We start from the raw sequence: 22,095 nt of genomic DNA on the forward strand, positions 1-22,095 counted from the left end.
TTTCCTCCTTTCCAGAGTAAGCCGAAAATTGTACTTGCTACACGATTGTGATTACTCTGGTAGGGGACCTGCAAAAAGCTAATGCAATTCTTTCAATTTATGTCTATCATACCTCTTCAGTTATTGGAGTTTGTAGGTGTCCCGTTTATTTCTATTGCCGCCACGTTCTCTTCATTGTTCGTAGCCCCTAAGGGAATCTTTAGCTGTTATGGTTGTTTGGCCGTTTAAAATTTGTAGTATAATTTGACAAGCACTTTCATGGGCGGAGTGATTGATTGTAACTTGTTGAGCGCTTTCATTTTTTCAGGCTAGAACTGTGAACCGATAACTCCGATGGATTTCAATGGGATGTTTGGGGCCGAAGTGGAACAGTCAGATGAGAACAGCTCGGATGGATATTGTGGCCGTTATTATGCGAGTGATGACGAAGGTGGTGAGGAAGGTGACCCAACAGGGCACAGAGAAGATGAACATGGTAATTTCTCAGGTGGTGCCAGTCATGCAGGGGATGGTGGCAAAATTCGGCCGGTTGTGGCAGAGGATTTCCTAGGCAGAGAGTTTGTTGGGGAGGAGGATGCGTATCTTGCGTACAAGGAGTTTGCTAGGACGAGGGGTTTCGGGGTCCGCAAGGGAGATGTGGGGTGTGTTGATGGGGTTTTGGTCAGGAGAGACTTTTTCTGCCACTGACAAGGCACAAGACATCCTAAGCACTATGATCATCCTGAGCGAGTTAGGGAGGAGAGGTTGGAGAGTCGAACCGACTGCAAGGCGAAGTTGAAGATTTACTATGATGTGCAACGCAGTGTGTGGAAGGTCAGGACCATCTTCGATGAGCACAACCACGAGCTTGCTCCGACCATGTTTTCCCACCTCTTACCTAGCCATCGCAAGATGAGTAACGGCGACAAAGCGCAATTTGATAGCATGAAGAAGTTTGGGATACCAACCTCGAAGATAATGACTTACATGGCTGGTCAATCTGGAGGGTATGGAATGCTGCGATTTACAAAGCGTGATTTGTATAATTACGTACACGGGCAAAGGATGGCTCGAATCAATGATGGTGATGCTGCAGCAACGATCAGTTACTTGGAGGGCAAGGCAAATGCCGACATGACGACTGTGGCACGTTACACGCGAACTGCGGATAATCGGCTAGGGAGCCTTTTCTGGGTCGACGGTGAGATGATGTCGGACTATCAGTTATTTGGAGATGTTATGACTTTTGATTCGACGTATCGGTCTAATAAGTACAAGAAACCGCTTGTAGTGTTCTCCGGGTCAAATCACCACAAACAAACAACCATTTTTGGATTTGCGCTACTGGAGGATGAGGAAGTTTGTACTTACCGGTGGCTGTTGTTAAATCTTGTAGACGTAATGGGAGAGAAGACGTCGTGCGTTGTTGTCACGGATGGGGACAAAGCAATGCGCGCAGCCATCGCGGAGGTGTTCCCGGCAGCTAGGCACCGGCTGTGCGGGTGGCACTTGGAGAAAAACTGTGTTCAGAGGGTTAAGGATACTGAATTCCGGAAGGTCTTTAAGAAGGCTATGTATGCCAACTTCGAGGTGGAGGACTTTGAGGAATATTGGAAGAAGGCGGTGAAGTCACTTGGCCTTCAGAATAATAGTTGGGTTCAAAACACATACGAGCTCAAAGAAAGTTGGGCAACAGCATATCTCCGGGGCATGTTCTGTGCGGGATACAGGACAACCTCCAGGTGTGAGGGAATTAATACATACATAAAGGGGTTCCTGAAATCCACTAATAGCATTTTGGAGCTGGTGCACAGCTTAGATCGCGTTGTAAAGGATTATCGAAACAGCGAAGTCACGGCGCAGTTCTATTCTACGTATTATAGCCCAGTGTTAACAACCGGGCTTGACTCCATTGAGCTTTTTGCATCAAAACTGTACACGCGGGCAGTTTTTAGAGAGGTGAAGAAACAAATCAAGGGTGTTGCGACATTGTTGTTTCATGGGAGAGATAACATCAGCACAACGGTTGTCTACAAGTTTTCAAGGATGGGTGCCCCTGGTAGGATTCACAAGGTTTTGTTCGACCCCGATGACAAGAAAATTCAGTGCGACTGTTCGATGTGGAATAGCGAGGGTATTCCATGTAGTCACATTTTCTGCGTGATGAAACACGAGGGTTTGGATCAAATCCCGGACAGTCTTATAATGAGAAGATGGTGCAAGAATGCAAAAGATTCCAGCCGGATGCCGGTGACTACGAGACCTGGACATGAGGGTCGCATGCTTAGGTATGCCACACTTTGTTCGGCCACAAGCTTGGTCGCAAGACTTGGTTCGGAGGAGGGCGAAGACTTTGAATTCGCTAGGGAGAGCATCGCAAGTGTAATAGAAAAGCTACGTCACAGATTTTATGAGAGGGCAGGCGGTCAGCCAGGTATGTCGGCGTGGAGCCCGATGAAGGACCCGGTGGTCGCAAGAACAAAAGGTGCCCCTAAGAGGACGAAGGATTTCGACCTAAGCAGTCAACCCGATTTCTGAGGGAAGAGACGTTGCTGCACCAAATGTGGCATTCCAGGACATACAAAGAAGACATGCAGTGGGGGTTGTGCACGAGGTGTGTCCGAGTTAGGTAACGGGGTCTCGCCAACGTTTGGCAAAGGTTCGCATCACGGCCCTTCAGCATCGTCAGCGTCGCTTCCGACAGAGCGCGGTTATGCGTGTGAGGTAATGTTAGAGATCTTCTTGCCCAGTTAAATAGGTTGCTTCTAAGGCTGCATTTATGCGATTAGTTTCATCGAAACAGGGTATGCCATAGTGCTTAGTCTTGTGTTACAGTGACATAATTTGGTAGATGCCTTACTTTTGATTATTTTGCATGTTATTCCCTGGGTTACAAGACCATTTGTGATGTTATTCATGGGTAGGAGTTGTTTGAACATTGCATTTGCCCAATAGAATAATATAGGCCAGGTGTATCAGTCTTAGTGGATTGTGCTTGTTAAACTGTGTCGTCATTCGAATTGTTGTATAGGTTAAGACAAGTTACGAAATTAAATTAGAAGGGTTATGTTGTTTCAAGTGAACACGGGAGGCTGTGCGGTTTCCTATTTGCTGAAGTTAATTACTGGTATCAATTCTTTGCCTAGTGGATTGTATTTTGAACAAAATCTTATACATGCCAACATGCTTGCATGATCAAACCTCGACTCATAGCGATGGTGGTCTCAATAACGTGTCTAGCTCAGCGGTGAATACATCCTCCATGGTGAATCGGAGAGGTAGTCCATCTTGGCGTCCTCCGTTCTGTGGCGGGGAAGTGGGGGGACCTTCTTCCTTGGGGGCCAACACATCCACCAATTCTATGCATCCCAACCTTGCTCTGGGCACCAAAGCGAACCGCCGCCGCACGAAGGCCATTGCAGTATGGCGACTCCAACAAGGACAACGAATGAGGACTTTTTTGAACGGTGGCTGCTCCAGGCACGCGGGTTCTCCTGAGATGTACTACGATGTTTTCTATTTCTCTGTTTTAGCAATTCTGACCTGTCGACTAAGCCATGTGCCTGTTGGTGTCGAACAGAATGTAATTGGTCCTTGCTCCTCCAGCAAAATGCCGGGTGGAGCTCCCACGCGTGGAACTTGATTTTAAGCGGCGGATAACAGGTAACGAATAATTTCTGTTTTGCCAAATTTTGTATTTTTGGGGTAAAGTCTGTGTTGCTCAGTGGTCGCCTCAAATTTTAATAGTGTGGGATCTGTTTTTCTGATTTTTTTGTAATTACTATTCCATAGTGTGTTGGTGGTCACTCTCTTAGTGCTGCCAGCGAACACACTGCATTAGAGGTTTTAGTTGATTTTTTTTTATTTTGTGTCCATTATAATTTGGGTAGCAGTCAATTTCCACACCAGTCTATTCATCAAGGATCTGTGTTCAAATGAGGTAATTTGGCTGGTTGTAATTGTTCTGGAACGTCTTAAATGCTCGTCTCACTATGTCCTTATCTCCGATTTTCTGCATAATTAAAGATTTCTCCACTGTATTATGAGGAACCGGATCATGATATCTTTGTACCAAGTTCATGGACAGGTGCAGGGCTAGTTGAAGTAATTTGCTTCGTAAATACAGATTCTCAAGCTGAAGTACAGATGCAACACCAGTTGAAGTTATTTGCTTCCTTCATAAAGATGGAGAGTACGCATTTTTAGTAGAAGAACTGGATGCTGGTTGCTTTGTTTGAGTTAATGTAGGATTTGAACTTGAACTTCTTAGTGTTGAAATTTGGAATACCTTAGGTGTACGTTGCATTGATGTCTTCTTTGTGTTGAAATACTTTGGTTGTAATATTTGGGTTTGCCAATTGCCAGATCGGGTTATAGAGTACTGTTGCAAAGAGGCCAATTGTATGTGATGGGTCAACAGTAACGTTTTTTTTGGGCAACAATAATGTTTTTTTTGGGCCAACAATAACGTGCCTTTTTTTGGGCATCACAAACGATTTTTTTTTCCAACAATAACTTTTTTTTGGGCAACAATAACTTCTTCTGTGGACCCACAGTAACGTTTTTTTTTTGGGACAACAAAAATAGTTTTTTTCTTTTGGCCCAACAATAATTTTTTTTCTTGTGGGAACAATAACCTATTTTTTTGTTGGCCGACAATAACGTTTTTTATTTTTTGCAACAATAACTTTATATTTGTGGGCCAACAATAACGTTTTTTTACTTTGGTGGGCCATTATACCCGAGTTGCAAAATGAAACAGCAAAGGTTCGAACCCCCTTCCTGAGGCAAAGATAAGGTAGTCACAACCCCCGGCCTAACCTTGTCGTTATCAACTTATGTGCAAATTAAACTTTATGTATAAACCTTTCACCCATTGATATAGTTGTGTTTAAGTTAATTTATTTTCAATTCTTAACTCATTCATTGTTCACTTAATTATACATTTTTCTGAACAGAATTTTTAAACGTAGCCAATTTTTGTTTTCGTAACTGCATAAAGTCTATTAATATGATTTCTCAGTAAGTACGTATAGTATACACTATTACAATAGATCTGAACACTGATTTTAATTTCTAGACCATCGTTTGGTTTATAACAATACGTATTTTACGAACATTGTGGCTGTTACAAAATGTATCTTGTGGTTAGAGTTTCATAATGTCTTCATAAGAATGGTGCTGTAATTCTTCCACGCCATCAAAGCCACCTTACCCATTGGCAGAGACACGCTAGAGAATTCCGAAGTGGAAGAAGCTTTCCTTTGCCAGGTGAAGAGTTTCTAACAAAAAATTGCTACTATGACCTCCAAAAGTGCTTAATGCAACCCAAATATGAACCTATGGTGGCACTCCAAGTTGTTCCAAAATGGCCACAGGGTTGTTGTAGGTGTAACAAAAAAGGGTACCCACACATCCTAGGATCGGGACTTCTTGTTGCTGCGATGGCTACTTGGCCTCCACCTGCCAGTGAGCAACCGCTTTGTGAACAATGTCGCCAGCCATTTCGTTGTGCGACTTCATCACCAGATCTACCGCCAAGCGCATACACGTTGCGGTGCTGACATGCTATAACACAAGAAAATCGAACCCGAGTTAACTAGGTGGTTAGCTATACACAAGCCTATCATGGGATGAACTAGTCACGGAGAAAAATACCTGGACACTATAATCCTCCCACAGATGGTCCATAATCATCCACTGTGCCACCCACACGCCGCAATCCATTTTGTTGCACAGTCACAACAAACATAAATGAGTATGTATTCCATAGAAGATGCCACTTTTACCATGACTGGATACACTTTTTATTTTCTTGAGTCAACAATGCATGTTCGACGCATGTGGATAGAGGATATTCATTGCTCACGAGTTTCGATCCTGCCGAGCAGTTCAGGATCTTCGAAATCGAACGTTGAAAACCTGGGTCGAACGGAGCAGTTGCCGGAGAGCCAAGACTGTTCCAGGGTTAGCCCTTCAAGGTACAACGCCTACTTAAATAGGAAGATTATTACAACGTTCAAGAACCCAGCGTCAACACCAATTAAAAATTCTAATGCGATCCGAAAGTCGGGAATTAAACAGGAATACTCACCACACGCGTCATTGCGATCTTCCTTGCTTCTGCTTGGGAAGGATCTCGAAGCGAGTCCAAGTAAATGAGTTTCATGCGGGGAACATCAATTATCATGAGATACCAGTGACCATCTGATGAGCGGATATTTTATACGCTTTTTGGGGTTAATTTCATATAGTTTTGAGTATGTTCTAGTTAGTTTTTAGTCTATTTTCATTAGTTTTTAGGAAAAATTCATATTTCTGGACTTTACTATGAGTTGTGTGTTTTTCTGTAATTTCAGGTATTTTTCTGGCTGAAATTGAAGGAGCTGAGCAAAAATCTGATTCAGGCTGAGAAAGGGCTGCTGATGCTGTTAGATTCTGACCTCCCTGCACTCAAAGTGGATTTTCTGGAGCTACAGAACTCGAAATGGCATGCTTCCAATTGCGTTGAAAAGTAGACATCCAGGGCTTTCCAGCAATATATAATAGTGTATACTTTGCACAATGATAGATGACGTAAACTGGCGTTCAACTCCAGTTCTCTGCCCAATTCTGGCGTCCAGCGCCAGAAAAGGATCAAAAGCTGGAGTTGAACGCCCAAACTGGCATAAAAACTGGCGTTCAACTCCACAAATGGCCTCTGCACGTGAATTGCTTAAGTCTCAGCCCAACACGCACCAAGTGGGCCCCAGAAGTGGATCTCTGCATCATCCATCATAGTTTACTCATATTTTGTAAACCTAGGCTACTAGTTTAGTATTTAAACAACTTTTAGAGACTTATTTTGTATCTCATGAAATTTTAGATCTGAACTTTGTATTCTCTGACGGCATGAGTCTCTAAACCCCATTGTTGGGGGTGAGGAGCTCTGCTGTGTCTCGATGAATTAATGCAAGTATTTCTGTTTTCCATTCAAACACGCTTGTTCCTATCTAAGATGTTCATTCGCGCTTAACTATGATGAAGGTGATGATCCATGACATTCATCACCTTCCTCAAACTATGAACGTGTGCCTAACAACCACCTCCGTTCTATATCCGATTGAATGAGTATCTCTTAGATTCCTTAATCAGAATCTCCATGGTATAAGCTAGAACTGATGGCGGCATTCATGAGAATCCGGAAAGTCTAAACCTTGTCTGTGGTATTTCGAGTAGGATTCAATGATCGAATGGCTGTGACGAGCTTCAAACTCACGAGTGCTGGGCGTAGTGACAGACGCAAAAGGATAGCAGATCCTATTCCGGCATGATTGAGAACCTGCAGATGATTAGCCGTGCGGTGACAGCGCATTGGGAATCTTTTCACTGGAAGGATGGATGGTAGCCATTGACAACGGTGATCCACCTACACACAGCTTTCCATAGGAGGACGTGTGTGCGTGAATTAGAAGACAAAGGAAAGCAGAGATTCAGAAGACAAAGCATCTCCAAAACTCCAACACATTCTCCATTACTGCATAACAAGTAACCTTTAATTTATGCTCTCTTGGTTATTCGAAATTCTACTGAAAAACATAATTGACTTCCTGACTAAGATTTACAAGATAACCATAGATTGCTTCAAACCAACAATCTCCGTGGGATTCGACCCTTACTCACGTAAGGTATTACTTGGACGACCCAGTGCACTTGCTGGTTAGTGGTACGAGTTGTGAAAAGTGTGATTCATAATTCGTGCACCACCATCACACCACATCGGTTGATGTATCTAGACATAAATTGAACACATCAAAATTCAGTCCAGATGTGAAAGAATTAAGTCGAAAGTAATTAGGTCACGCAACTAACATACCCTGGTGACCCTGTCCACCTTGCACCGCATGTAGTTGTTACGAAGCGAGGTGGCAATGCCTGAGGTAAGCGTACGGCCTTTGAGCGCGGCTTGCTGGTATAATTCAAGAAGGGAAACTTCACCTAAATGTTCTCCACAAATTAACTGCTGCTCAACAAATTCAAAAGTTAGACCATGACATACCATGATGCTTGTGGGGAGGAACCATTGAGTTTGTTTTGAAGTCCTTGTGAGCATACGGATGACCACATTTAGAACGTGCAGGGAAAGAAGTGATCAATGAAGAATAGGGTCAGTGTGTCATCATCAGTTCGCGCATAAAGGCATGCCGTTAACACCACGTTATACTATCAGGTTCTCTAGAGGCACCTACATCGTCCACAACCTCCGCTCTCGGAACAAGCGTCATCAGGGCTGCCCTGTTAGCGATGCCATCGCCGACATCAACTAGTAGCTCGCTGTCAGGTTAGCATGCCGCCATGTCACAAAATTTGAATATCGAAAAACATTCTGACCATAGAGCCGTCATTGCAAGCCTGCCTCATGTTACTGACCTGGGAGGGAGATCCCTGCGGAAGACATAAGCCGCCACGGCCAGCTCAACTGGAGAAAGATTCATGTCGTGCTGCGGCTGGAATGCCAAGTTCATTGTCTGCAAAATCCATGGAAAGTGTCACAAAAAAGTACTACTAGCAAATCTGATATCGCATACTAGGTTAGAGTTGGCTTTTGTTAGTTTAAAAACAGATTGAAGGTCGCACCCGGGGAATGTGGTTGACTTTCATTGCCGTTTGTTGGCAAACATCAAGCACATCGTCGTTCTCAGCGGGATAGTAATTGGTCTGAACCCTAGTGGGGCGACGCATGCATCCAGAGCCTTCTTTAGGGGGATTCCTCCTGCTTGGGCTATCACACACTTTCTCGGAAGTCAAATCGACCTGCAAGAATGAACTGGATTATTAGGCTATCTCGAACCAAAGTTTCATAGAATAATGTATATGCATGCTATAAATAAACTCCCGTATCCCAGAAGACCGAACCACTTCCGGCGACGGGCTTGCGGGTGACTTTTTGTGGGGTCAGAGGTTCTTTCTTGTGGGTTTCTTCTTCCGCGAATTTTTGAACGGCATATGATCAACCGTGAAGGTCGTGTCCATGGTAGGACGGGATGAGAAACCCTTGCCCTGTCCCGGAGTACGTAGTTGGCTGTCAATGGTTCTCTTTTTTGACATCGCAGTAGCTTCCCCCTTGCAGCATGTGCAAGTGGCGCAGTGTCCGAAGGGAACCAGGTTCAGGGACACAGCAGAATTGTCTCTTCTCAGTAGCTTGATTGCATCCCTCACTTCTTGTACAAGTGCATCATGCCGGGATAGCATGGCTGAAAGTTTCCTCACCTCCGTTTGCATCCCGGAGACATTTGTGACCATACTCATCGCGATGGTTTCACCGTCCTGCAGCAACAAGTACCACATCACACAATCTTGCACTTCCAAATAAGCCACATTTTGAATGCAAAAGGCAAAGGACCCAAGTAAGAGGTACCTGGTTTTTTGGAGCACGGGAGGATCGGGAACTTCCACATGATGCAACTTTATCATCATCTCCGCCTACAAAGCCCCTGTAAAATTCAATTGAGAATAAAACTTTAGCATACTAACCCAGGTACATTCCATGCAATGTATACTTTGACCCTTAAATAATTAACTCCATATATTTAATTACCTACTATTTTTAAGACACGACCTCTTCCTCGCACACGACGATGAACATCTGGAACTCGATCTAGCCCCCGGTACCTGTACGGGATGCGGTCTGTCCCGAACGTTCCCAAACGACTTTTTGCCGAAGGACAAACGACAGGATCGCCTACAATACCCAGGAATTGCAACGGTTAGCATAGGCCCACGGGTTATATGCTCAAGCCATACGAATACCTCCATCGACGGTGGCTGCGCTGCACCCCCTTCTCCTTTCAGCTTTTCGGGCACAACGATCGCGTTGACAAGCCCAGGAGTATATGGGGTACATGCTTGTTTCACCTACAACCCAATGGCCCACACATTCTCTCGTTATCACAGCCCATCAGATTGGTTACATTGTAAACATGCTTGTTTTGTTGGGCCAGGTATGCATGGGCCTGCACCAACGACGACACTCATAGGGCCAAGTTGGTTCTACACATGCTCACCTAACCCTAATACGACAACGGGGACAGTAAGGTCTTTTGAAAAGACCATGTTTCCAACCCCGGCAAGATACTTACTAGGTAGAGCTTGTGAAGGGAAAGACGTGGGTAACGGACCCGAGTGCGCTGATACTAATGAAATGGTTACGGTTCAGAAGAAACAGATCACAGCTATGCTAGGAAGGAATCAACTCACATGGCATTAAGCGAAGAGCGAATATTTCACGTGGTTTCTGCAGAGGGGTAAGAAACGTGTCCGCCACTTAGGGTTCCATTCACGGACCCCCAACGAAGCGATTCTACCCTGTGTTGTCCTCTTCGGTGGCAAGATTCTGGCGTGCCGAGAAACAGTGCCGAAGGAATAATATTGTCAGACCCTAACACTGCCAGTTGCCAACATAGAGACCATTTTTGTGGAGGAGGTTAACAGGCCCAAGTTCTTTTTCATTTTTCTCCTCCACTCGTGGAAGTATTGTGATCTTCGTGAATAAATCCTGCTACCTAAACCCATCCTCACATAGTCATCACATGAATTGGCCTCTGACGGAACTACCCCTTACATTTTTGTCAACTTCATTCGCATCAAATTAGTATGACCATGACCATCCTCATATTTGTGGCGGGAAACCACAGTAGCCAGGGATGAAATAGTCTTTCTACAGGGATCACAAACCAATGCGTGCTATAGTACAACCACTGTGTTGTCCATCATGCTATCGTGTCATAGCTGCTTTAACAGAAAATCACAACACACAAGACGACGCCGTGTAGAATCTCGTGGGCCCCGCAACTTAACCCAATTATACATGCATGACGAGGCTGGCTAATTTGACTTTCACAATGTAGCGAGTCATTGTTATGATCGGGGCAAACTCGACCATCCAAAAAACTGCCTAAGAAAGTGGCACTATAAATATCCCCCAAAGGCTTCCACACCACAATGCATCACACAAAGCCCTTTAGGGTTAGGGTAGAAGAGAGCATTAGAGAACCTCCAAAACCATGGCACTCCATTATGGGGAGAGCCTCACCCAACTAAATAAACACCACACACGTTACAAATACCTGTTAGGCAGACACATAAACCCCTTCAATGTTTTCTTGGGATTGGGTGGCATTGGGAACAAACACATGACTCAGTTACCTTTCTAATTACGTCGGATCCATTAATGGGTGTCTGCCTCGGCAAATCTCACGTTTAAGAAGGCCGGGGTGACTTGCAAGACTGCCTCTCTACCAATGTGTTTAGCGTCAATGAATGCAAGCTTACCGACTCCCTGCTATAAGTTGGCACATCGAGTCCTCGATGTTGTGGAATAGCCTCCGGTGCCGATAATAATTGATGAGCGGATAATTTATACGCTTTTTGGCATTATTTTTAGTATGTTTTTAGTAGGATATAGTTACTTTTAGGGATGTTTTCATTAGTTTTTATGTTAAATTCACATTTCTGGACTTTACTATGAGTTTGTGTGTTTTTCTGTGATTTCAAGTATTTTCTGGCTGAAATTGAGGGACTTGAGCAAAAATCAGATTCAGAGGTAGAAGAAGGACTGCTGATGCTGTTGGATTCTGACCTCCCTGCACTCAAAGTGGATTTTCGGGAGCTACAAAACTCAAAATGGCGCGCTTCCAATTGCGTTGGAAAGTAGACATCCAGAGCTTTTCAGCAATATATAATAGTTCATACTTTGGTCGAGTTTAGACGATGCAAAAGGGCGTTGAACGCCAGTTCTACGCTACAGTCTGGAGTTAAACGCCAGAAACACATCACAAGCCAGAGTTGAACGCCAGAAACACGTTACAAACTGGTGTTCAACTCCAAGAATGACCTCTCCACGTGTAAACTTCAAGCTCAGCCCAAGCACACACCAAGTGGGCCCCGGAAGTAGATTTATGCATCAATTATTTACTTCTGTAAACCCTAGTAGCTAGTTTAGTATAAATAGGACTTTTTACTATTGTATTAAAAATCTTCGGATCATCTTGGGACGTTTAGTTCTTAGATCATGAGGGCTGGCCATTCAGCCATGCCTGAACCTTTCACTTATGTATTTTTCAACGGTAGAGTTTCTACATTCCATAGATTAAGGTGTGGAGCTCTACTGTTCCTCATGAATTAATGCAGAGTACTACTGTTTCTTTATTCAATTCAACTTATTCCGCTTCTAAGATATTCATTCGCACTTCAATATGAATGTGATGAACGTGACAATCATCATCATTCCCTTACGAACGCGTGCCTGACAACCACTTCCGTTCCACCTTAAATTGAATGAATATCTCTTGGATCTCTTAATCAGAATCTTCGTGGTATAAGCTAGATTGATGGCGGCATTCATGAGAGTCCGGAAAGTCTAAACCTTGTCTGTGGTATTCCGAGTAGGATTCAGGGATTGAATGATTGTGACGAACTTCAAACTCGCGAGTGCTGGGCGTAGTGACAGACGCAAAAGGAGGGTGAATCCTATTCCAGTATGATCGAGAACCTCAGATGATTAGCCGTGCTGTGACAGAGCATTTGGACCTTTTTCACAAGAGGATGGGATGTAGCCATTGACAACGGTGATGCCTCCAGATGATTAGCCATGCAGTGACAGCGCATCATACCATTTTCACAGAGAGGATGAGATGTAGCCATTGACGACGGTGATGCCCTTACATAAAGTTTACCATGGAAAGGAGTAGGAAGGATTGGATGAAGACAATGGGAAAGCAGAGATTCAGAGGAACGAAAGTATCTCTATACGCTTATCTGAAATTCTCACCAATGAATTACATAAGTATTTCTATCTTTATTTTATGTTTATTTATTTTTATTATTCGAAAACTCCATAACCATTTGATATCCGCCTGACTGAGATTAACAAGATGACCATAGCTTGCTTCATACCAACAATCTCCGTGGGATCGACCCTTACTCATGTAAGGTTTTATTACTTGGACGACCCAGTGCACTTGCTGGTTAGTTGTGCGAAGTTGTGAAGTTATGTTTGGACCATGGTATTGTGCACCAGTTATTGGCGCCATTGCCAGGGAGAGAATGAACAACAAATTTTACAATCTCAGAGTAACAATTTCGCATACCAAGTTTTTGGCGCCGTTGCCGGGGATTGTTTGAGTTTGGACAATTGACGGTTCATCCTGTTGCTCAGATTAGGTAATTTTCTTCTTATTTTGTTTTCAAAAATTTTTCAAAAATATTTCCTTCTTTTTCGTTTTTCCCATTTAATATTCAAAATAAATAAATAAATAAATAAATAAATAAATCTTTTCAAAAAAAATTTATATTTTTCTTCAGAATTTTTTAGAATGAATTCTAGTGTTTCACGAAGCATGTTGAAGCCTGGCTGGCTGTAAAGCCAGGTCTAATCCTTTTGGATAGGGGCTTCCAACCATCAGCATAGAGGCAAGTTAATTGGAATATCATCTGTTGCATGCCTAATTTATATCATAAAGCTGGCTGGCCATTAAGCCATGCCCAACCCTTGGATTGGAGCTTTAGGCCAACATTGAAAGATTTCTGGAATTCATATTAAAAATTTTGGAATCCTTATTTTTCTTTTTCACATTAATTTTTGAAAAATCCAAAAAAATCATAAAATCATAAAAATAAAAAAATATTTTGTGTTTCTTGTTTGAGTCTTGAGTCAGATTTTAATTTTGGTGTCAATTGCATGTCATCTTGCATTTTTCGATAAATTCATGCATTCATAGTGTTCTTCGTGATCTTCAAGTTGTTCTTGGCCAGTCTTCTTGTTTGATCTTCATATTTTCTTGTTTTGTGTCTTTTCTTGTTTTCATGTGCATTTTTGCATTCATAGTGTCTGAACATGAAAGATTTCTAATTTTGGTGTCTTGCATATTTTCTTTGCATATAAGATTTTCAAAAAAATAAGTCTCGATGTTCATCTTGACATTCAAAGTGTTCTTGGTGTTCATCTTGACATTCATAGTGTTCTTGCATGCATCACATGTTTAGATCCAAAATTTTTATGCATTGCATCATTTTCATGTTTTTCTCTTTCATCATTAAAAATTCAAAAATCAAAAAATATCTTTCCCTTTTTCACTCATAAATTTTCGAAAATTTGAGTTGACTTTTTCAAAACTTTTTAAAATTTAGTTGTTTCTTATGAGTCAAATCAAATTTTCAATTTAAAAACCTTATCTTTCTCAAAATCTTTTTCAAAAATCAAATCTTTTTCATTTTTCTTATTTATTTTCGAAAATTTTAAAAATATTTTTCAAAAATATTTTTCTTCGTTTTATTTCATAATTTTCGAAAATATCATCAACAATTAGTGTTTTCATTCAAAAATTTCAAGTTTGTTACTTGCTTGTTAAGAAAGATTCAAACTTTAAGTTCTAGAATCATATCTTGTGATTACTTGTGAGTCAAGTCATTAATTTTGATTTTTTTTTAAATTCAAATCTTTTTCAAAACTAATTTTAATCATATCTTTCTATCATATCTTTTAAATCATATCTTTTTCAAAAATTTGATTTTCAAATATCTTTTCTAATTTCTTATCTTCTTATCTTTTCAAAATTGATTTTCAAATCTTTTTCAACTAACTAATTGACTTTTTGTTTGTTTCTTATCTTTTTCAAAACTACCTAACTAACTCTCTCTCTCTAATTTTCGAAAATCTCTTCCCTCTTTTTCAAAAATTCTTTTTAATTAACTAATTGTTTCAATTTTTAATTTTATTTTTAATTTTTTCTTAATTTTCGAAAATCACTAACCCCTTTTCAAATTTTTATTTTCGAAAATCCTCCTTCTCTCTCATCTCCTTCTATTTATTTATTCATCTACTAACACTTCATCTCACCCAAATTCGGACCCCCTCTTCCATCTGTGTTCGAATTTTCTCTTCTTCCCTTCTTTACATTACATTCTTTTCTTCTTCTACTCACACAGGGGAACCTCTATACCTGGGTAAAAAGGATCCCTATTATTATTATTTTTCTGTTCCCTCTTTTTCATATGAGCAGGAGCAAGGACAAGAACATTCTTGTTGAAGCGTACCCTGAACCTGAAAGGACTCTGAAGAGGAAACTAAGAGAAGCTAAAATACAACAATCCAGAGATAACCTTACAGAAATTTTCGAACAGGAAGAGGAGATGGTAGCCAAAAATAATAATAATGCAAGGAGGATGCTTGGTGACTTTACTGCACCTAATTCCAATTTACATGGAAGAAGCATCTCCATCCCCACCATTGGAGCAAACAATTTTGAGCTGAAACCTCAATTAGTTTCTCTGATTCAACAAAACTGCAAGTTTCATGGACTTCCATCTGAAGATCCTTTTCAGTTCTTAACTGAATTCTTGCAGATCTGTGATACTGTTAAGACTAATGGAGTAGATCCTGAAGTCTACAGGCTCATGCTTTTCCCGTTTGCTGTAAGAGACAGAGCTAGAGTATGGTTGGACTCTCAACCCAAAGATAGCCTGAACTCTTGGGATAAGCTGGTCACGGCTTTCTTAGCCAAGTTCTTTCCTCCTCAAAAGCTGAGTAAGCTTAGAGTGGATGTTCAAACCTTCAGATAGAAGGAAGGTGAATCCCTCTATGAAGCTTGGGAGAGATACAAGCAACTGACCAAAAAGTGTCCTTCTGACATGCTTTCAGAATGGACCATCCTGGATATATTCTATGATGGTCTGTCTGAATTAGCTAAGATGTCATTGGATACTTCTGCAGGTGGATCCATTCACCTAAAGAAAACGCCTGCAGAAGCTCAAGAACTCATTGACATGGTTGCTAATAACCAGTTCATGTACACTTCTGAGAGGAATCCTGTTAGTAATGGGACGCCTCAGAAGAAGAGAGTTCTTGAAATTGATACTCTGAATGCCATATTGGCTCAGAATAAAATATTGACTCAGCAGGTCAATATAATTTCTCAGAGTCTGAATGGAATGCAAGCTACATCTAACAGTACTCAAGAGGCATCTTCTGAAGAAGAAGCTTATGATCCTGAGAACCCTGCAATAGCAGAGGTGAATTACATGGGTGAACCATATGGAAACACCTATAATCCCTCATGGAGAAATCACCCAAATCTCTCATGAAAGGATCAACAAAAGCCTCAACAAGACTTTAATAATGGTGGAAAAAACAGGTTTAGCAATAGCAAGCCTTTTCCATCATCCACTCAGCAACAGACAGAGAACTCTGAACAAAATACCTCTAATTTAGCAAACTTAGTCTCTGATCTATCTAAGGCCACTGTGAGTTTCATGAATGAAACAAGGTCCTCCATTAGAAATTTGGAAGCACAAGTGGGCCAGCTGAGTAAAAGAATCACTGAAACCCCTCCTAGTACTCTCCCAAGAAATACAGAAGAGAATCCAAAAGGAGAGTGCAAGGCCATTGATATAACCATCATGGCCGAATCCAAGAAGGAAGGGGAGGACGTGAATCCCAAGGAGGAAGACCTCCTGGGACGTCCAATGATCAATAAGGAGTATCCCTTTGAGGAACCAAAGGACTCTGAGGCTCATCTAGAGACCATAGAGATTCCATTAAACCTCCTTATGCCATTCATGAGCTCTGATGAATATTCTTCTTTTGAAGAGAATGAGGATGTTACTGAAGAGCAAGTTGCCAAGTTCCTTGGTGCAATCATGAAGCTGAATGCCAATTTATTTGGTAATGAGACTTGGGGAGATGAACCTCCCCTGTTCACCAATGAACTAAATGCATTGGATCAACTGAGATTGCCTTAGAAGAAACAAGATCCTGGAAAGTTCCTAATACCTTGTACCATAGGCACCATGACCTTTGAGAAGGCTCTATGTGACCTTGGGTCAAGAATAAACCTCATGCCACTCTCTGTAATGGAGAAACTGGGAATCTTTGAGGTACAAGCTGCTAAAATCTCATTAGAGATGGTAGACAATTCCAGAAAACAGGCTTATGGACAAGTAGAGGACATATTAGTAAAGGTTGAAGGCCTTTACATCCCTGCTGATTTCATAATCCTAGATACTGGGAAGGATGAGGATGAATCCATCATTCTTGGAAGATCCTTCCTAGCCACAGCAAGAGCTGTGATTGATGTGGACAGAGGAGAATTGATCCTTCAATTAAATGAGGACAACCTTGTGTTTAAAACTCAAGGATCTCTCTCTGTACCCATGGAGAGGAAGCATAAAAAGCTTCTCTCACTGCAGAGTCAACCAAAGCCTCCACAGTCAAACTCTAAGTTTGGTGTTGGGAGGCCTCAGCCAAACTCTAAGTTTGGTGTTGAACTCCCATATCCAAACTCTAAGTTTGGTGTTAGGAAGTCTCAACAATGCTCTAAACATCTGTGAGGCTTCATGAGAGCCCACTGTCAAGCTATTGACATTAAAGAAGCACTTGTTGGGAGGCAACCCAATTTTTATTTAATTATTTTTTTATTAGTTATATGTCTTCATAGGTTCATGATCATGTGGAGTCACAAAAACAACTGAAAAAATTGAAGAAAAATCAAAAACAGCATAAAAAACAGCACACCCTAGAGGAGGAGTTCACTGGCGTTCAAACGCCAGTAAGGAGCATCTGGCTGGCGTTCAACACCAGAACAGAGCATGGATCTGGCGTTGAACGCCAGAAACAAGCAGCATCCTGGCGTTCAGACGCCAGAAATGCACAGTGAGGAAGAAGAGAAAACATATATTAACAAAATAAGAAATAAAAATTCAAAATTAATTAAGAAGTACATATACTATAACTTTTTTATTTAAATAATATTAAGTTGTTAATTTTATTTTTTGTGTAACATAACGGTTAAGACGAATAGAGAATGAGAGGAAAGAGAGAGATAAAGAATAAGAATGAGAGAGAGAGTTTGTTAATTTTAGGAGCCTAAAAAATCTTAATTTTAATTATAGTAAACTCTAATATCTGGTGACACATTTTCCTTAGTCAGACTACTTATATAAAATACGAATTAGAAATTATATATATAGACTGAGCATGATAGAGAATTTATAGAAAACATGGGAGACATAGATAACAAATTATTAGATATATGTTTACTAATTTTTATAGGAAAATATTTTATCTGATCTTTAATAAAAGTGTCATGGGACATATTTTGGTAATTGAATTAGTTAACATAATATTTTTTCCAGATATATAACATTATAATAACATATTAACATAAGAATAATTTCTGTTGATAGTTATAAAATAACTTAATTGTATTTTAAATTATTGAATCTTGATTTTAACTTCTAACGATAATGTTAGTATTTTCTTTTTTCATTAATATGTAACAAATAGTTAAAAGAGAGGAATTGAAAATATAATAATAAGATAAGCAAAAAATATTTATAAATAAACAAGAAATACGTATGTCATTAATTTTTTATATAAATTATACTACGTATATAACTTTATTCTCTATATAACATAAAGGTAGAGAAAAATAGAGAATCAGAGAGAAGAGAGAGATAAAGCAGAAGAATGACAGAAGTGGGAGTTTGTTAATTTTTTAGGGTAAAATAATTCATTCTAATTAACTATAAAAGTATCCGTTGATACATTCTGATTAGTCAAATGACTAATATAAAATATGAATCACAAATTATATATAGACCGAGAAGGATAGAGAGAAATAGAAAAAAAAAAAAGAGGTGGATAAGGAAATCGGTAACATGGATGTTTACTAATTTTAGAGGAAACTATTTTTGTAATCCTTTTGGTTGAGTTTAAAAGTTTTATTTTGTTGAATATAAAATTTATTAGGAATAAGACATATAAAAAATAAGATATCGGTGTTTATTTTGGATGAAAGTCAAAGCATAGTCGCTTCAGAACCGAATCCGTGATCGAATCGGCCAAGCTGTTGGTTTATTGGTTTATTGGTTCAACAGATAAACCATTGCTTAAAACGATAAAATCGGTCTCACGTAAACAAAAAAAATAAAATAATTAAAAACTTAAAATTCAAATTTGGAATATATATCTTCACTAACATTGTATGAAGAATCAAGTCTCAAATTTTAAAAATAACAAACCCTAAACATAAAATTTGTTACTACTACTACAATAGAATCTGATTCACCGGTTTTTTCATCTAACCAGTCGCTACGGTTCAATTTTTATAACACTGACACAAAGTATGCCATATAAAGTATTTTACAAAAAAAAAATGACCATTAGGGTATGTGCTATGTTTAATTGTCATAGTAAGATTATAGGGCACCAAATGCTAGAGCTTTACATTGACCGGATGGACATTGACGGTAATTCTGTGCATTGTTATTTAGGTGCGAGCCTAAGACGCATTCGAAGAATTCATATCGGTGACCTGACAGTTGTCATTAGCAGTGTTGTAAAAACTGGACTGGACCGGTTGGTTCGACCAAAAAACTGGTGTACCGGATCCTAAGCCAGTCTGGTCCGCTAAATGAACCGAACAAGGTAGAAAACCGATGAGAATCAGTCAAACTCAGATTGAACCGGTGTGAATCGGAAAAACCAATTCAATCGAACCGCTGAAAGTGACAATTTGTCAAAATGGGTGGGGTGGATTACGAACCCCTGTCCTCAGGGAAAAAATAGCATGTCATAACCACCAGGCTGTCACAATTCTAGTTAATATGTTTACAAATATATATATATATATATATATATATATATATATATATATATATATATCAATCAATTTAATTTATTTTTATTTTAGTTATAAACTCACTAATTGTTAAATTAGTTATATTTTTATTTAACAATAATTATATCTACATTTTTTCATAATTATATAATATCTATTAATATTATTTTTTAATAAATAGTTGTTGTATATAATAGTATAATAGATATAAATTTATTAATAAATTATTAAAATTTGAAAATAATTATTATTTTAATATAAAGATAAAATAAAATATTTATGATACAGTAAAATTAACATAATACTTATTATTCCTGTTTCATATTATTTTAGAATAACTGAATATTCTTAAATTATTAATAAAAATATGTATTTTAAATTTTAATTTTATTTTTTTATTTACATAAAACCGGGTTAACCAGTACAACCAGTAACCCACCAGTTGAACCAATAATCCAGTAACCTAATAACTTAGTAAATTTGATCACCGATTCGATTCTGACAACTATGGTCAATAGAACTCGATTTTACCCCAATGGATGTTATATTTTTGGAAGAGTCAGAGACGCATGAGGAGCGGATTAAAACTGGTTCTAATAGTGATAGCGAAAAAAGATAAAGCTCATTTCAAAAACCCAAATTCTCGGACTTCCACAATCATCATTTTTCCTTATATGTATATAAAGTTTTCTCATATATTTAAAGGAGAGTTTTATTGCTCTTCCCTTCAAAATCGTGAATATGGCCAGTAACACTAAATACAAAATATAGATATTAGCGGCTGAACAGGCACTGTAGTAGTGTCTGTTCAGTCGCTTTTCTATTAAGTTAAAAAAATTTATATGTTTATTTTTAAAATTATAAATTTAGTATGAATAATTAAAAAAGAATTTTGTTGTTATTATGTGTAACAAAGTCAAAATAAAAATTTATTAACATTATTTACAAATTATTTATTTATATATCAAATTTATTTATTTTTTAATCCTATTTAATTTGAAATAAATTAAAAAATTTATATTCATATTCAAAATATTCTTTTTTTAATACATAATTCTAATTGATAAAAAATTATTTCTTTAACCTTATATTGAACATCTTTAATTTTATTATTATTTTAAAATTATTAATTTCCATTTTGATTATATCATCTCATCATATTATACACTATTATTTTCTCTTATTATTTTTTTTACATGTATAACTATTATTGTCTTGCCGTCACTATGATGTTGCCTTGTTTTATTCTCCTCTTTTATGTTCTTCTATCAACTCCGACCGCAATCAATTACTACCATATCATATTACCATTATCGCAGCTCTCATTTTTTATGTTGGAGAACAACACAATGCTAGGGTTGAACGTCATTCAACCTTGGAAGTTTCACTCTTCTACATTAAAGGTGAATGGCTAAGGGTTGAAGGTAAGGAGTGAGAGCCATGGTTCTGAAAACCGGAACGGACCAGTCGGTTAGATCGATTCAACCGGATACCGGCGATGCATGCGGTCCGATCCTCCTCCCATAATCGCTCGACGGAAAACTGCTGTAAAATTGCCGAACCAGGCCAGGAATCGGCCAGTTGGGCCATACCTGCCGATAAAAGGCCGGTTGGGCCGAACCGGTAGCCTGCCGGTTAGGATATAACTACGTCGTTTGGTAATTTGCAAAAAAAAAAAGGGAGACGTATCCACTCGTGAACCAACCCCGCTCTTCCCCCAATCATTCACTCATTTGTCACTACTCACTCCCTGCACTGGACAACTCTGATAGCAAAGGAAAACCCTACCCCTTCATCGCCGCCGCTGTCCCCAGGTCCTCAGCGTCGCCGCTTCTACCTCTTCCCCGTGTGGTTTTAATCTTGGCTGGCACGTCATTTTCATCTTCCTCTTCCCCGGGTAGCTCGGCACGTCGTTTTTTTCTTCGCTGGCTTCTCGGCACGGAATCTAACTTAGTGGCCCTGCTTTTGGTTCTTCGCCTCCGCTTCTTCCTTTTACATTCTAAATGTTCCGTCATCTTCTTCGTCGGAAGTTCAGAAATTGTTGTTCAACTTTTGTTCCATTTCTCTTGTAATGTTTTGTGTTTGGCTAATTTTTCTCTCTACAAACAGAAAAGTGATTTTGTTCATAAAACCACTTTTACAACAAGCAATAATTTCTAGCTCCTCCGTTGCACTAACGTGCTTCTAGCCACTACCTTCAATATTTATGTTTGTTATACCCTACTTTCTCCTTTTATACATGTTATTGCATTATTTATAGAATTCTTATTATTTTTCTCTAAATGAACTCTTTTTTTATCATTTATTATTTATATTTTTTATTAATTTTTTTATTTGACATTATATTTTTTTATAGTTATAATCTTTGTGTATTATATTTATTATTATCTTTTTATAATAGAATTTATTGATCCCATTAGGTCAATTAAATTAAGCAAAAAAATTAACCATAAATAATAAT

At 39.2% G+C, this 22,095-nt stretch overlaps 1 protein-coding gene, 1 non-coding gene and 1 pseudogene across 2 annotated transcripts; 1 reads left to right on the forward strand and 2 right to left on the reverse strand.

Annotated features, from left to right (window-relative positions):
• The first annotated feature begins 333 nt into the window (after positions 1-333).
• On the forward strand, positions 334-2,733 carry LOC110265027 (protein FAR1-RELATED SEQUENCE 5-like; annotated as a pseudogene).
• A 2,694-nt stretch (positions 2,734-5,427) lies between these two features.
• Positions 5,428-21,224, reverse strand: LOC110264550 (uncharacterized). The gene is made up of 14 exons (XM_088494621.1): positions 21,099-21,224; positions 9,710-9,873; positions 9,377-9,452; positions 8,974-9,285; positions 8,596-8,772; positions 8,389-8,486; positions 8,210-8,292; positions 8,018-8,094; positions 7,835-7,927; positions 7,726-7,750; positions 6,074-6,186; positions 5,855-5,969; positions 5,638-5,714; positions 5,428-5,547 (listed from the first exon to the last, which is right to left on the reverse strand). Exons 1-14 carry the CDS (start codon positions 21,222-21,224, stop codon positions 5,428-5,430), a joined length of 1,656 nt encoding a protein of 551 aa, XP_088350747.1.
• LOC148550779 (small nucleolar RNA R71) lies at positions 15,544-15,651 on the reverse strand. Its single transcript, XR_015893710.1, has one exon. It is a non-coding gene; the product is annotated as a small nucleolar RNA R71 (small nucleolar RNA).
• Positions 21,225-22,095: the final 871 nt, after the last annotated feature.

This window comes from Arachis ipaensis, chromosome B7 (genome assembly GCF_059453495.1).
Source record: "Arachis ipaensis isolate K30076 ecotype BB chromosome B7, ASM5945349v1, whole genome shotgun sequence".
NCBI classification, from domain to species: Eukaryota; Viridiplantae; Streptophyta; class Magnoliopsida; order Fabales; family Fabaceae; genus Arachis; species Arachis ipaensis.